The following is a 15,940-nucleotide window of genomic DNA, read 5'->3' as shown; positions in this document are numbered from 1 at the left end:
CTGGCGAGCCGAACTCGGACACCCCCGTCACTAAAAATCATACGCCATTTCATAGGTTCTGATGGTAAATAAGATGATAACGAATGCAAAGAATTTAATAGCTAGTCCAGCTCAGCACAGTAGCCTTCGGTTCAAAGGACCCCAAGTTCGATTCCTGGCTGAGTCGGGGATTTTAACTTTGTCTGGTTAATTCTTCTAGATCAGGCTCAGCAGAAACATGTGGCATTGAATACATCCCTCCACCAAGGGTTGGCATCTGGCCGTAAAACTGGGCTGGATCCAAAACAAACTGCCAATCCCAGGTGACTAGGAAAAGACCAGGAAGAAGAAAGAATTTAGAGATTAAAAAATATGGGTGAAAAAAGACATTGACTGAGATATCATCACCTAGTAGAGGATCCTACGATTTCATTTAGGAAAGGCTCGGAATTCAGTATGCCTTGTAGTAGATGATGGAAACTCGACTCAACTTTGGACTACATTACAGCTGAATGAAATGAGCAGGCAGCACAGTGTGTTAACACCAACAATGCTAGCAGGTATGACAGAGAAAGGAATCTAGAAGGTTTGTACTATCAAGAAATATACTTGTGCATTGATAACTGACAGAGAAGAGGCCAGGTTGGCAAATAGGTATGAGCAGGCAGGCCAACATGTACTTTCCTCTTTTTTTGAAATCAAATCTATTAATATTGCAACCTACCCCCTACATTGCTTTACAATGTTTCCTGTTCTACTCTGGAAACCCTTTAACACAAACACTTCTTTGACTTCATACCTAATTTGTTATTAATATTATTTAAGTGATCTAATATTTAGATAATTGACCACTACATAATTACGAAACATTGCAAAAGGTAGCTTTTTATTTTTACAATTGACTTTGCGTCGCACCGACACAGATAGGTCTTATGGCGACGATTGGACAGGAAATGGCTAAGGGTGGGAAGGAAGCGACCGTAGCCGTATTTAAGGTACAGCCCCAACATTTGCCTGGTGTGAAAATGGGAAAAGGTAACTCTAAAGAGCAGACAACTTACCTTTAAAAAAATTAAAAGACGACTGTCACATATCAAATTAGTGTGTTCTACTTGAGATATAAAATAATATACTGTATAATGTGTATATTCAAAATTCTAAACACATATCCAATTAAGACTCAGCATTAAAGCTTGGCTTTCCTCCTCACTTCAAGATTAATCAAGACTATCATTTCTTAAATATGTTATAACAAGAAGAATCATGCTTTTAAACTTTAATGTGGATCTGTCGTCAAGGACTATCTTACTTTTAAGTGTTACACTTGTCATTTGTGTGTCATATGTGTGAATACTGTCTCGTATATTTTGTTCTTTTGCTCTTTTTAATGATCGGCTGATGATGACACAAACATAGTGTCAAAACAGGTACCATATTATACATGTTGTGATCCACTGCACAATATAATTTTACTGTATTGAAAAGATGGAACCCTTAAATTTACCTTATACAAAGATATGTTATTTACAACTTTCACTACTTTCTTGTTTTCTGACAACTTTAAATTCCCAAAAATGTACATGTTATGTAATGCACTGACACCACCAAAATAAGTAAATAATTTACAAGAGAGGACTATTTTTCAAACAATTAGAGAAGAACTGCTCAAATTAACTGGACCAATATTGAATTATTTCAACAGTCAATTGGATGAGATTATGAAAGATTATACTAAATAGAAGTAATATATAAGTAAAAAAGTGAAAACTGTATATATCCAAAAGTCATTGGATTTCTTCTTATGAATCTAATTGTTATTTGCTTCTATTTTAGCCAGAATTTAAAATATCCTTGCTTATTGAGAAGGAATACAGAAATTAAACTAAGTACATCAACAAAGTTAATAAATGTAGCTGTATTCCACTTCTCATTAAATAACGATAAATCTTCCTTTCTTGTTCTTACAGGAAAGAAGCAGAGCTGACAGTGGAAATGTGGTACTATCCCCAGCAAGTGTCAAGACGCTTATGGCAATGATATTGGAAGGGTCTGGTGGACAGTCTGCAAGGCAGTTAAAACAGGCACTCCGTATTGAGGAATCTACAGATTCCCACAGACAGCAAATCGCTTCTTTTCTCAGATCACTACAGGTAGCAAAAACTCTAGTAATGGATTAAACAAGTCTAATACAAACAATTAATGTCAGTAGAGAACCAATTCTTTTGCACCTGGCAGAAATGCAATTCTTAAGAAAAATGTTCAACATAGAACTACACTTCATATTTATCTTTCATCACTGCATGTAGGTCTTGAGCTCTTTAATGTTTCATATGATAGAATAGTGCAGTTGTACCATTAATGGAATTACCCAAGGAGGTACTAATCTGACTTCAGAATACTTTCTCAATCAATAAAGACCTCAGGGTCAAGTGCTCTTCAGTAGAGTAAATCTTGTTTCAAAGTTTTCAACTTTCTTATGGGGAAACAAACCCAAGCATGCCTTTATTGCCTTTGCTAGGCAGCCCCTGTCAAGATATCTTGATCAATTATTATACTTCCGACTAAATAATATGCTATGTTAAGTTGCACGCAAAGGGAGTACTTGGTAAAATATTCAGTTTGGACTATCTTCACTTGATATGTTAATTTCTGCACTGATAACTGGATACAGAACCTAATCTCAACTCCTAATAATAAATTCTAATTCCCACAACCTATACATGTTTAATTCTTCCGGTCTTGTTGTTTGATGTACGGTACTGTAATTTACCCTTAATTGCCTTTTCAGGAGGTTTCAGTCAACTAGGCAATGTAGGAACCTGAATATATGCTATTCCTCCAATCTACACGACATGCATAGTTTTCAAATGGAGCTAATAGAACAGTACAACAGCTGAGGCACTTAAGATAAAGACTGAAACACTAAATCTTTAATATTTGTAAAACATTGGATTTAATTCATAAATCATATCATGATTGGAAAAGTAACCAACAATAATGAGAAAAATTGTAATAAAAGGACAACATTTCCAATGAAGTTGGTGATTTCATCGGATGGAGGACCCTTCAACTTGATACCTTCACTGGTTAGGTAACTGTAAATATTATAATGATATCTCATAGTTAACTTGCTATAAATCATTTAATTTACAACTTAAAAGTGCATCACACCAGTCAATCAATCAATCAATCAATCAATCAATCAATCAATCAATCAATCAATCAATCAATCAATCAATCAATCAATCAACACTGATCTGCCTTTAGGGCTGTTGCCTAGGTGGCAGATTCCCTGTAAGCTGTTTACCTCTTATCTTCTTGAATTTTTCTATCACCATCCCTTTCATTAAACATTCAGAATAACATGCTAAAAAATAATGTATTGACTTATATTCAATGAAATGCACATAATTATTTCTTTAAATCTGCCGTCAGAGGGCACACAATGCTGTTATACAATAATATATCATAGGCAGTTAGCTGTATAGTTTTTTTGTAGTCACTCTTATGATCCAGTGGATGGTTAACTAAGAATTCTAACACCTGCTTCTATGCACTTCCTGTTGTGTTGGCATCAAGAGGCCTACACTGATTTGAAGATGTTAGGCTTTGTATTTGCTTCAATTTTGAGCAGTTGTAAAATACTTGAAAATTACTTTTGATTGATTTCTTTTAACATGGCCTTCTTCCTGCCTACCCAATGTGGCCCCCTGACAAAAAGGGTTGGGGATCTCAGAAGTATAGGCTCATTATCATACATCATATAGTCCTGACGCGGCATTCAAAGAGTTCGGCAAACGTTTGATCACCCTGGCCACTTACGGGCCTAGCAGGGGGTGATTTATGACGGCAGTGGGCTTTAAAACGGAAGTTCGCATTCCCCTTCAGAAATCCTCACAGCTCTGTTGCCAATGCACCTCTTGTTAAATAGACGTCAGTCTCTCTTTTCAGCTCAGACAATTCACACTTGCTTTGTTCGCTGTTTGAAAGTTTTGGATTATATCTTTGCTTCGTTAATTAATATTTGTGAAGTGTGTTGTTTTTCACTTCACTTCACGCAGTAATGTGGAGGCCGTGGGAATCACACCTGGAAATTATCGCATCAGAAAATCCTGAATTAAATCTGTCAGTGCAGGCAAACGATCCTCAACCGAGCACCGGTAACAGTGATATTCGACCGAGTAGTACTGGTTCCGTGTCCGCGAATGATACTCAGCCGGGTAGCAGTGGTTCCGCGCCCGCGAGTGATATTCAGCCGAGCAGCAGTGGTTCCGTGCCCACGATTGATATTCAGCCGAGCAATAATGGTTCCGCGCCCGCGTGTGATACACAGCCGGGTAGTAGTCGTTCCGCGGAGAAAAGAAAGGCGACTAAAACTTTAAGAAAGCAAAGTCAACGGCCGGTATGTAACGCATACGAATACGTTATGAAGAACAACGTTCGCAAGGGTTATATTTCTGAGACAGCTAAAATGTTGAAACTTAACAGGAAAACTGTAAGTAAAATAGTAAAGAGGGGACCTACAACTCCGAAAAAGTGTGGTAATAATAGGGTTATCTTTAATAAAATTGATGATTTTTGCTGTGATTTGGTGAGACGCGAGGTATATGCATTCTTTACTAAAGGTAAGTCACCAACCGTACAGGAACTGTTAAAACATTTGAAAAATGTGTGTGGCTTTCCTTATGAAAAAACTACTCTACGACAGCTGTTGAAAAACTTGGGTTTTGTTTCCGTATTCTGAAGAAAAAACAGATTGTAATAGAATCTGCTAGAATAGTAGCTTGGCGATATAAATTCATAGAGCGTCTCCGGAAGTTGCGTTCCAAGGGATGCAGAGTTGTCTATCGAGATGAAACTTGGTACGATACTCATGGCATTGTGAAGAAAGGGTGGGATGATGGAACTTGTAATTGCAAACTGAAAGCACCAACATCGCGGGGCAAGCGTATTATGGTATTGCATGCTGGAGGCAGTGAGGGCTGGGTTGAGAATTGCCTTTATTTATCGGCTAAAAACATTGGAGACTGCAAAGCTGATAGCCATGACAAAATGACAGCTCAAGTTTTAGAAAAGTGGTTTAGGTCTCATCTTCTAGAGAACCTACCACGTGACCGAAAATGTGTAATCGTGATGGACAACGCAAGCTATCATTCGCGGCAGCTGATTAGCTTTCCATCCATGAACACTAATATTAAGGACATTATTAAGTTTATGGAGTACAATAACATTCCCGTGCCAAAACCTGTACCCATCAAGGCAGTTATGTTGCAGGAAATCAAATCAGCCAATATCAGTAAAAGGTACGCTGTAGAGGAGATCGCAGCCTCACGTGGACACGAAGTTTTGCGACTCCCTCCATATCACTGTATTTTAAACCTCATAGAAATGATCTGGTTTCAGCTGAAGACATATGTTAGGAAAAATAATGTTACGCTAACTTTGAGTGCTAGTGCGTGTCAACTTCTTCGTGAAGGAGCTGGAACGATCGGTCCTGAGAGGTGGTCTGCTTGTGTTCGAAGCACCATTAAGACAGAAGAGAAATACATGAAACACGACACGGATAGCAACCAAGATAGATTTGTAATTCACCTAGCAGACAATGACGAGGACGACGAATAGAGGTAAGGTAAATACTGCATTTGTTTTAAAAGTAGCTAAGTTTGCTGGCTATTTTTTGTCCGAACTACATACTCCGATATTTATTATTATTATTATTATTATTATTATTATTATTATTATTATTATTATTATTATTATTATTATTAATCTGCTTACCCTCCAAGGTTGGTTTTTCCCTCTGACTCAGAGGGATCCTACCTCTACCGCCTCAAGGGCAGTGTCCTGGAGCGTGAGACATTTGGTCGGGGGATACTACCGGGGAGAATGACCAGTACCTCGCCCAGGCGGTCTCACCTGCTATGCTGAACAGGGGCCTTGGTGGGGGATGGGAAGCTTGGAAGGGATAGGCAAGGAAGAGGGAAGAAAGTGGCCGTGGCCTTAAGTTAGGTACCATCCCGGCATTTGCCTGGAGGAGAAGAGGGAAAACACGGAAAACCACTTCCAGGATGGCTGAAGTGGGAATCGAACCCACCTCTACTCAGTTGACCTCCCGAGGCTGAGTGGACCCCGTTTCAGCCCTCGTACCACTTTTCAAATTTCGTGGCAGAGCCGCGAATCGAACCCGGGCCTCCGGGGGTGGCAGCTAATCACACTGAACAACTACGCCACAGAGGCGGACAATTATTATTATTATTATTATTATTATTATTATTATTATTATTATTATCCCAGTCCCTAGTTCCTGATTTTACTTTTCCTTTGCCAGGCGAGTTGGCCGTGCGGTTAGGGGCGCGTAGCTGTGAGCTTGCATCGGGGAGATAATGGGTTCAAGCTCCACTGTCGGGAGCTCTGAAGATGGTTCACCGTGGTTTCCCATTTTCACACCAGGCAAATGCTGGGGAAGTACCTTAAGGCCACGGGCACTTCCTTCCCACTCCTAGACGTTTCCTAGCCCATAGTCGCCATAACACCTATCTGTGTCGGTGCGACATAAAACAAATTGTAAAAAATTGTTGCACTTTTCATTTCTTTACTGAAAGCGAGACACTAATATTAGCAGCATAAAATTAATATTTTAATGGGCCTACTTTGGTATCAATTTACGTTTAGTCTTTGTCGAGTTTATTTGCCAATGCCTTCTTCCTGTTTTTTCTTTCTTTCTTTCTTTCAACATCTGCGACCACCGCATGGGTTAAGCACGAAACAAATTATTCTGCGATATTGGTTTGTGCTGTGGTTCATTATCAAGTTTTTATATTTATATTTTGTCTTTCGAATAAATAAAATGTTAACATGTTTAAATAATCGACGCAAAATATGACAACCTTGCTTTTGACAGAGCTCACTTGCCTTTTAAACGACACGCGCCTCTTGTGTCCAGAGGAAAGGAGCCGACTGTCAACCCTCATTATCACTAGGGCGGGCAGACTGTCAACCCTCATTATTACCAGGGAGGGCCAAGTTTTGAGATCAGAAGATACCGCTTGGGTATACGATGAGCGTCAGGACTATACAAGTCTACAGGCAACATTTATATCCTGAACAAGAAAACTATCTTCTGGCAAACTGATGCTGGTAATGATGCATTAAATACATTCAAAGCATAGATTATACTAACACCAAAATTTACTGTATTACCTATTTACATCTACTTTTACATGTAACTGTAACTCGCTCACAAAGTAACAAAAATTGTGGATCAATTAAACCACCCTCCACTGATTCTGGAACTCAACAGCTAACTTACACTAATGAACATTCTCTCCTCCAACCTCTTGCACTCATGTATTCTTGGGCAATATATATATAGTACATAAAATTATTTTTTCAGGTTGTACATATCAAATTTCCAGCAAATACTTTGTTTTTAACTCAAACCACCTACAGTTACATTTTTGCCATTCTGAGGGAATAATGCACCAAATTTATCATGAAAGCTGGTATTTTGGTAGAGGATACATGGGAGAGAAAACTGGGATAGAGATTATTACAATGTTCCTAAGCACAAGGGAAGTTTAGTGGGTATACAAGTACTCACTGCATACATTTATCAAACAGTTAATTTTAACAAAAAGTGCAAAAAACGTTAGGAAAAAAGTATATTAAACATTTCTGATCCAGCTCATTTTCTGGCATATCTACAGAAAACAATTTGTGATACCTTTTATACTGAAAAAAAAAAAAATCTTTAATGATATAGCTGTAATGAAAGTGGTTTTCACCCAGAGAATTTTACTCTCTCCAGCAAAATGTTGAAGTCCCACAACACATATCCAAATCTATGCCATATAATTGGTCACACATTACCATAGTCATCCCAAAACACCAGTTATCAGATATGATTCACCATGTGCAAGTATATGGGGATGATGGTCAATAATGACCAAAACCACTAAAACGAATAATAATAATAATAATAATAATAATAATAATAATAATAATAATAATAATAATAATAATAAACTGACCATTAATTGATATGTACTTCCTTCTCCTGCCACTCATTTCTGCATGGTGACAGTGTTGAAGAGGTTATGAAGACAAATTTCCTCAAATTGTAAAAATTGAACCTATCAATGATGGGTGCAATAAGTAGTCTCTCCTAAAATGGTGAGAGTTTTGATATCCCTTCATTAGTTGTCAGTTTTAAGAGGCACTAGAGTGCCAGAATTCATCATCTTCTGGCCTATTTCCCAATTTTCTAGGGTCAGCAATTCATGTGGATTTCACATAATTTTATAGCTGGATACCCTCCCTGATGTCAACCCTACGAGGAGGAATGTATTCACTGCTGCAAGTCTCAGTGGTGGTTGGTAGTGTGACATATTGTGTGTAGATGAAGAGATGCATTAAAATGAACACAAACACTTGAACCCCGAGTTACAGAAATTAAACTGTATGTAGATAAAATCCTCATGCTTGGGGATGTCAAGTTCAAGTGTCTCAATTTCATTTAGATTGCTTGAAACTTGACTTACAAGGAAACCATTCCATCTGCTAATATCCGATCTGATTGACATTTGGTACGACAAATTCAACAGGAAGGTTTTATTCAGTCATATCAAAATTAGATGCCCAGTTGTATATTTAGCATCTGTTTTGGAGTGTCAAAGTTAGCTCATTTAAGCACCGCATAGACAGGAGTAGCAGCGGGGTGCTCAGCCAGTTCGTGTGTGTCCCTCTCTCCCTCTCTCTCTCTCTCCCCCCACCATCCCTAACCACGGCAATCACTGGTACTATGCGGCGAATGGGACCGCGCGGTCCTGCATACATATTTATTTATTTATTTATTTATTTATTTATTTATTTATTTATTTGACTTTAGGAGTGGCGAAGTTAGGGCTCGTGGCCCTCTCTTACACTTAACCATATGAATTACAATTAATACATAATTATTTATATAAAAGAGATGTACTATTTTATTCTAATTTTTTTTTTTTTTTTGGCTAGTTGCTTTACGTCGCACCGACATAGACAGGTCTTATGGCGACGATGGGACAGGAAATGGTTAGGAATAGGAAGGAAGCGGCCGTGGCCTTAATTAAGGTACAGCCCCAGCATTTGCCTGGTATAAAAATGGGAAACCACGGAAAACCATCCTCAGGGCTGCCGACAGTGGGGTTCGAACCCACTATCTCCCGGATGCGAGCTCACAGCTGCACGCTCCTAAGATTTCTGATCCAGCTCATTTTCTGGCATATCTACAGTTACTAGGGTAACTAACCTAAATAACACATATGGAGAACATATAAAAAAGAATGAAAGTTAAGCTCGGCAAATAAAACAAAATAACAAGTGATCCGGAGCATAAAAGTAAAAAAAGAATGAGAAAAGTCCTAATGAAATGTTGCATACTAACTGAAAAACGTAATCAGTGCATAAACAGAACACAATACATAATAAATTAACAGAAATACAAGTGTGGCAATAAACAGTTATCTATGTACAAGAGTTAAAAGCTAAATATCATGTACATTTACTCTATAACTATAAAAATATAACAACAACCTAATAATAGTTATAAAAACAACAGTGCTCTTCAGCTGTTCAGTAGAATGTTCAGTAGCCTACGTGCCACAATCACACAACCTATCAGACGTCACCAAGCACACGAAACAATCAACGGTATTCAACAGGTAATCTATGCATGCTATTTTAAATTTTGTTGTTGAGTTAGAGCTTCCTGACAGCAGCTGGAAGTGAATTCCAAAGTCGTGACCTAGCCACAACGAAGGATCTATTATATATTGAAGAGTGGTTGATGGGAATGGCAAGGGAAGTGCCAAATCTAGTGTTACAATTATGGAATGAGGATAATAAATGGAATTTTGAAGAAATGTATTCGGGTAGATTTTCCTTCAGAGTTCGATAAATCAACGTAAGTATGTGAAACTTCCGTCGCCTTTCGGGTTTCAGCCAGGAAAGAGCTGTGTAGCTAGGAGTTAAAGTTAAAGGCAAATCGAAGACCAGAGTCAATGCTCGTTGAAGTTTGGTAGTTTGTTCACGTGTCGCATCAACGAGGACAATGTCGCAATAGTCAAGTATTGGTAGTATCAATGTTGGAGAAGTTTTATCTTTACGTCTTGTAGCAAAATGTTCTCATGTCGTTTTAAAGGATGTAGTGTCGCGTACATCTTTTTGCATGTATTTCCTACGTGTGCAGACCAGTCAAGAGTTTCAGTCAGGGTCATACCTAGGTTCTTCACTTCCTTACTAAACGGGATTACGGTTGCATTTAATGTCACCTGAGGAATGGTATCATTTTTATACATGGCGTTTAATAATTTCTGACAACCGATTATAATAGTTTGAGTTTTTTCCGGGTTAAGGAGGAGAGAGTTTTCATTGGCGTACACACTGAATTGTTGAAGGTCGGAGTTAATATCTCTTATTGCGTGCGGTATATCTTTTTATATTATCGTGGCAGTAAATTTGGATGTCATCGGCAAAAAGGTGATATCTATTATACTTTATTTTATAGGATATGTCATTAATAGAGAGGGCAAACAGGAGCGGACCAAGGATAGAACCCTGTGGAGCTCCAGCCTTCCTGACCCGCCATTGTGAAGTAATATCGTGAGCTATAACACGTTGCTTACGATCTGTAAGGTAAGAGCGGAAAAATTTCGAAGCTTCAGTACCAAAAAATGATTCAAGTTTTTTTTTAACAATACCTAAATATTGATCGTGTCAAAAGCACTGCTGAAGTCGAGGAGTGTGAGTATAGTCACTTGTCTTTCGTCCATTGCTTGTCTGATGTCGTCAGTCACTTTCAGTAAGGCAGTCGCTGTATTATGGCCCTTCTTGACGCCAGACTGCAGCGGATCCAGAAGGGAGTGAGAGTGCAGGTATTCCTGTATTTCAACATGTACCAACCGTTCTACTGCTTTGGAGAGGGCAGGAAGAATAAAAATTTGACGGTAATCGGATAAAAGTTTCGAATCTGGGCTCTTAGGAAGTTGGGTAACATTAGCTAATTTCCAAATTATTGGTAGTGTGCCATTCTTCAGAGAATAATTAAAGATATGGGTAAGAATGGGGAGAACAGCACCAATAATATTATGTATAAAAGTGATAGGAATATCATCGACCTCACTCGCTCTAGATTTAATATACCGGGCGAGTTGGCCAAGCGGTTAGGAGCGCGCGGTTGAGAGCTTAAATCCGGGAGATAGTGGGTTCGAATCCCACTGTCGGCAGCCCTGAAGATGGTTTTCCGTCGTTTCCCATTTTCACACCAGGCAAATGCTGGGGCTGTACCTTAAAGGAGAACACAACACAAAAATCAAGTTGCCTCAGAATCAAAGAGTGTATCGGACAGTGTTCAACTATATATTTACTCTTGCTGTGCGCCGCTCTGCAGGCCGGCGAACTAAGGAAACACGAGTAGCTGTGACGTCACTGCGCTGTAAGCGCTGAGCGAGCCATCCAGTTGATTATTGCAGTACCGGTACGCGCTCTGCCGTTCTTACGTTTACTTGAAGTGTTGTTTATTATAATAGTGCGGTGACTGTTTGTCGAAATGCCTTCCTGTGGTGTGTACGGCTGTAACAACACAACGAGTAGAAACCGAAAGTGTAGAGAGAAAGAAATACATTTCCATAGGTTTCCAAATCGAACTAAGTCGCCTCGAAGGTTTAGCAGTTGGGTACAATTTTGCAAGAGGTAACACTTTTCTCCCGGTAAGGGAGCTACTGTGTGCTCAGTGCATTTTAAAAATACAGCTGTTCCTTCAATAAGATGTCTGGCGTCGACAGATGGAAATACTTCTCAGGCAGGAATGCTAATTCATACGGAGGCCGCTTCACAAAATACACTGTGGGAGTACTCGTCAGAAACTGAAAAGAGCAGGACGGAAAGGTATGAGGCTAAAAGAAGAAGGGAGTTTGTTGACACAGTATTAAACGAAAGTTATAACGATAATGATGTACACGACGTTCAGAATGATATGAGTGAAAATATTTCACCAGACAGACACGAATGTACTGTAGAAACACAGTGTGAGTTAGGAAGTGAAATAGCTAGAAAATACTTTTGACGTTGCAACTTCCGACACAGCCTTGAACAGTGACGTAATGGAAGAACAGTTGAATGACAGTTTCTATGAAGCAGATGAAAGTGACAGTGAAAGTTATATTAGTGATACTCATAACGAATACACTCAGGACGATGTACATATTACAGGTTCATATTTCTTTGTAGCGGGGACAAGTTTGCTCACCCTCTTTGAAATTTGTTACATTTGTAAAAGTAAAGTGAAAAACATTTCACGTTACATTTAAGGGACTATGTTGTGCGTAAAATCACTTTGCTATTGTGGTAATAAAGTCCGTTGGTATTCTCAACCTATGGAAGGAAAGAAACCGGAAGCAAATGTCCTAATATCATCAGCATTATTGTTGTCAGGCACTTTGTTTGAACCTTTTCGGTCATTCTGCAAGTCCGTTAACTTACATATGATGTCACGAACTGTATATGATAGAATTATTCATCGAGTAACTGGTCCGATAGTGGAGGGTGCTTGGGATCAAGAAAGGAATAATGTTATTGATTGTTTGAAAAGCAGTGCCAAACCCGTTTGGTTAGCCGGAGATGGCCAGTACGATTCTCCCGGCTTTTCAGCCAAATATTTAGTGTATTCACTAATGGATACATATACAGGCCGCATAGCTCATTTGGAACTTGTTCAGAGAGTGATGGTGAAAGGTGATCTTAAAAGGGCTGCGTGTGAAATCGCGATGAGGAAGATTGTACAGGAAGAAAATTGTAATATAAAACTCTTCCTTTCCGATAGACACAAAGGAGTAAGGTATTTACTGAGAACGCAGTATCCTGATATTGAACATGAATTTGATGTTTGGCACATATCAAAAAGGCTAATGAAAAAGATGAATGGTCTCGATAAAAATCATCCAGATGTTCAAGCGTGAATGCCAGAATACATAATAATTTATGGTGGGCAGCACAAACATGTAAGTTCTGTGTTTATCGATAAATTTACGCCAATTTTGGACCACGTAAAAAATGAGCATAAGTGGTTAGAAAACGGTGAATGGAAATCCTGTGAGCACGATACATTAACGGAGGAGAGAGAAAGAAAATGTGGATTAAAGGAAATTCAAGTTCATATGAAGCCTTGAAGAAAATAGTTTTAGACAAATCTTTTTTAAAAGATGTGCAACATATAAAACACTACGTTCACACCGGAAGCCTAGAAAGTTATCACAACCTTCGTTTGAAATCATCATCATCATCTGTTTATCCTCCAGGTTCGGCTTTTCCCTCGGACTTAGCGAGGGATCCCACCTCTACCGCCTCAAGGGCAGTGTCCTGGAGCTTCAGACTCTTGGTCGGGGATACAACTGGGGAGTATGACCAGTACCTCGCCCAGGCGGCCTCACCTGCTATGCTGAACAGGGGCCTTGTGCAGGGATGGGAAGATTGGAAGGGATAGGCAAGGAAGAGGGAAGGAAGCGGCCGTGGCCTTAAGTTAGGTACCATCCCGGCATTCGCCTGGAGGAGAAGTGGGAAACCACGGAAAACCACTTCCAGGATGGCTGAGGTGGGAATCGAACCCACCTCTACTCAGTTGACCTCCCGAGGCTGAGTGGACCCCGTTCCAGCCCTCGTACCACTTTTCAAATTTCGTGGCAGAGCCGGGAATCGAACCCGGGCCTCCGGGGGTGGCAGCTAATCACGCTAACCACTACACCACAGAGGCGGACTTCGTTTGAAATACGCTCCTAAAATAGTTCATTTCTCGTACAGAGGCTTAAAGCTCAGGTCAGTGATTGCTGCATTAGACTATAATTGGAACATCAATAAACTGAAAGCTGGTATCAAAACTCAGAACTCAAAATCAACAGGAGCCTGGGTGATAAAACAGAAATATGAGGCGTCAAGCGATGGATGGAAGAAGGCAATAACGAACAAAATAAATCTCTTGCAAACTAACTATAGTAGAGCCTCACCTGAAGATCAAGCAATGGATCTGTCACTGCTTAAAAACATCGCTCCAATACCTCGACCTTCCAATGACGACCTGATCAAGAAGCACTTCTCACGATTTCACTCGCAACAATAAATGAGGTACCGTACTTCATGTCAAAATAATACATTATCTATATTTATCATGCAAACAAGCTTAGGAAACTCTTACATAATTCTACAGTTTTAATTTCATGTTTTCATTTACAGCTTGAAGCCCACATAGGTGCCATCGGGTTCCGGAAATGTGTTCCTTATGGTGTTGACAACACATGATGGTATGACAACTCTGTTCTTTTTACCAATCGCAGTCCATGAATTTACCCACGAAGTGAACTGTTTGTAACAAATAAAACGCCAAGTTCTATTTGATGGATTTAAAGCTGTCAGTAAACGTTTCCTTGCCATGTTCTTAGCTTTTAAGCTCATGTTATGCCTTGTCATAGTCAATACTTCACGGTCTAAAATAAGCCTTGTAAACGAGGGATTTCCTGTTATACACATAAATTTCTCAGATTTCACTGCTTTTACACTGTCCAATTCACAACAGCATACACTTTCTTCATCCGTATCCATGATGGTACACTCATTACATTTACACCAAATTCGTGTGCCGGCACGGCCTGTAGTGTTTAGCATATCCATGTCATGATCGCTATCTGCATGGAGATCAGCAAATGTCGTTCGTTCTGGCTCATACTGATACGGACGAATGATATTTACATCCATTATAAATATAAATAAGCCCACTAACACTGGCAACAGGAGAACACGGCAGTAACAGATGAAGTGCGGGAAAAGACTGCGCGAGTTTACTCCCAGCGTCAAGGCTGCCAGGTAGACTCTACAGCGCAGTGAGCGTCACGACCAGTTACTACTTCCGCACATAACTTGAGAATGGTTGGACATAGAGGCACCGGATTAACGACATTGTTATTACATTCCCATAATACATATTTAGCAACGAATAACGAAATATGTGTTTTTGTGTTGTGTTCTCCTTACATTTAGGCCACGGCCGCTTCCTTCCTACTCGTAGGCCTTTCCTATCCCATCGTCGCCATAAGACCTATCTGTGTCGGTGCGATGTAAAGCCACTAGCAAAAAGAAAATATTTAATAGAGTACAGGACTTTCTTACGAAAGGCAAAACAAGGGCGATTTTGAGGGACAAGTGATGGTCCATTATCTGTTTGCCCTCTGTCAAGAGGATTAGACATAATCCTGCCTTCCGTGAAATACGCGTTCAGCTGGTCGAGTGGAATGTCAGGTGCCTGGTTCTTTTCCCTCGTTCTACCAATGCCCATAGCTGGGAGGTGCTTCCAGGCACTATCCGTATTTAAATTACTGAATAACGAACATATTTAAATTTAAGATTACGTATCATTTGTTTAGTTTTATTCCTATGTTTTTGTAATTATCATGGTCAGTTTGGCCACAAGTACATCTGTAGCGTCAAAAAGGAGCATCACGGCGAGACATAATGTTTTTAACCTCAGAGGTTAGCCATGGAGCCGGCCCCGTGGTGTAGGGGTAGCGTGCCTGCCTCTTACCCGGCGGCCCCGGGTTCGATTCCCGGCCAGGTCAGGGATTTTTACCTGGACCTGAGGGCTGGTTCGAGGTCCACTCAGCCTACGTGATTAGAATTGAGAAGCTATCTGACGGTGAGATAGCGGCCCCGGTCTAGAAAGCCAAGAATAACGGCCGAGAGGATTCGTCGTGCTGACCACACGACACCTTGTAATCTGCAGGCCTTCGGGCTGAGCAGCGGTCGTTTGGTAGGCCAAGGCCCTTCAAGGGCTGTAGTGCCATGGGGTTTGGTTTGGTTTGGTTAGCCATGGATTAGGTTTCCTGGATACTCCAATCTGTCTCTTCAGTACATGTTTGTTATATACAAATACAGATACATATCT

At 39.9% G+C, this 15,940-nt stretch overlaps 2 protein-coding genes across 3 annotated transcripts in view; one reads left to right on the top strand and one right to left on the bottom strand.

Annotated features, from left to right (window-relative positions):
- LOC136863754 (constitutive coactivator of peroxisome proliferator-activated receptor gamma) overlaps window positions 1-15,940 on the bottom strand; it is a 1,011,420-nt gene that overhangs the window by 463,420 nt on the left and 532,060 nt on the right. The window lies entirely within an intron of this gene.
- LOC136864906 (uncharacterized) overlaps window positions 1-15,940 on the top strand; it is a 349,415-nt gene that overhangs the window by 257,586 nt on the left and 75,889 nt on the right. The window contains exon 10 of the mRNA XM_068226495.1: window positions 1,947-2,129. Within this exon, the coding sequence (XP_068082596.1) occupies window positions 1,947-2,129 (183 nt within the window). The remainder of the gene's footprint in view (window positions 1-1,946; window positions 2,130-15,940) is intronic.

Source organism: Anabrus simplex, chromosome 2 (genome assembly GCF_040414725.1).
Source record: "Anabrus simplex isolate iqAnaSimp1 chromosome 2, ASM4041472v1, whole genome shotgun sequence".
In the NCBI taxonomy this organism is placed as follows: Eukaryota; Metazoa; Arthropoda; class Insecta; order Orthoptera; family Tettigoniidae; genus Anabrus; species Anabrus simplex.
Note: the sequence above shows the minus strand (reverse complement) of the source record. Positions and strands in the feature narration are given on the sequence as shown.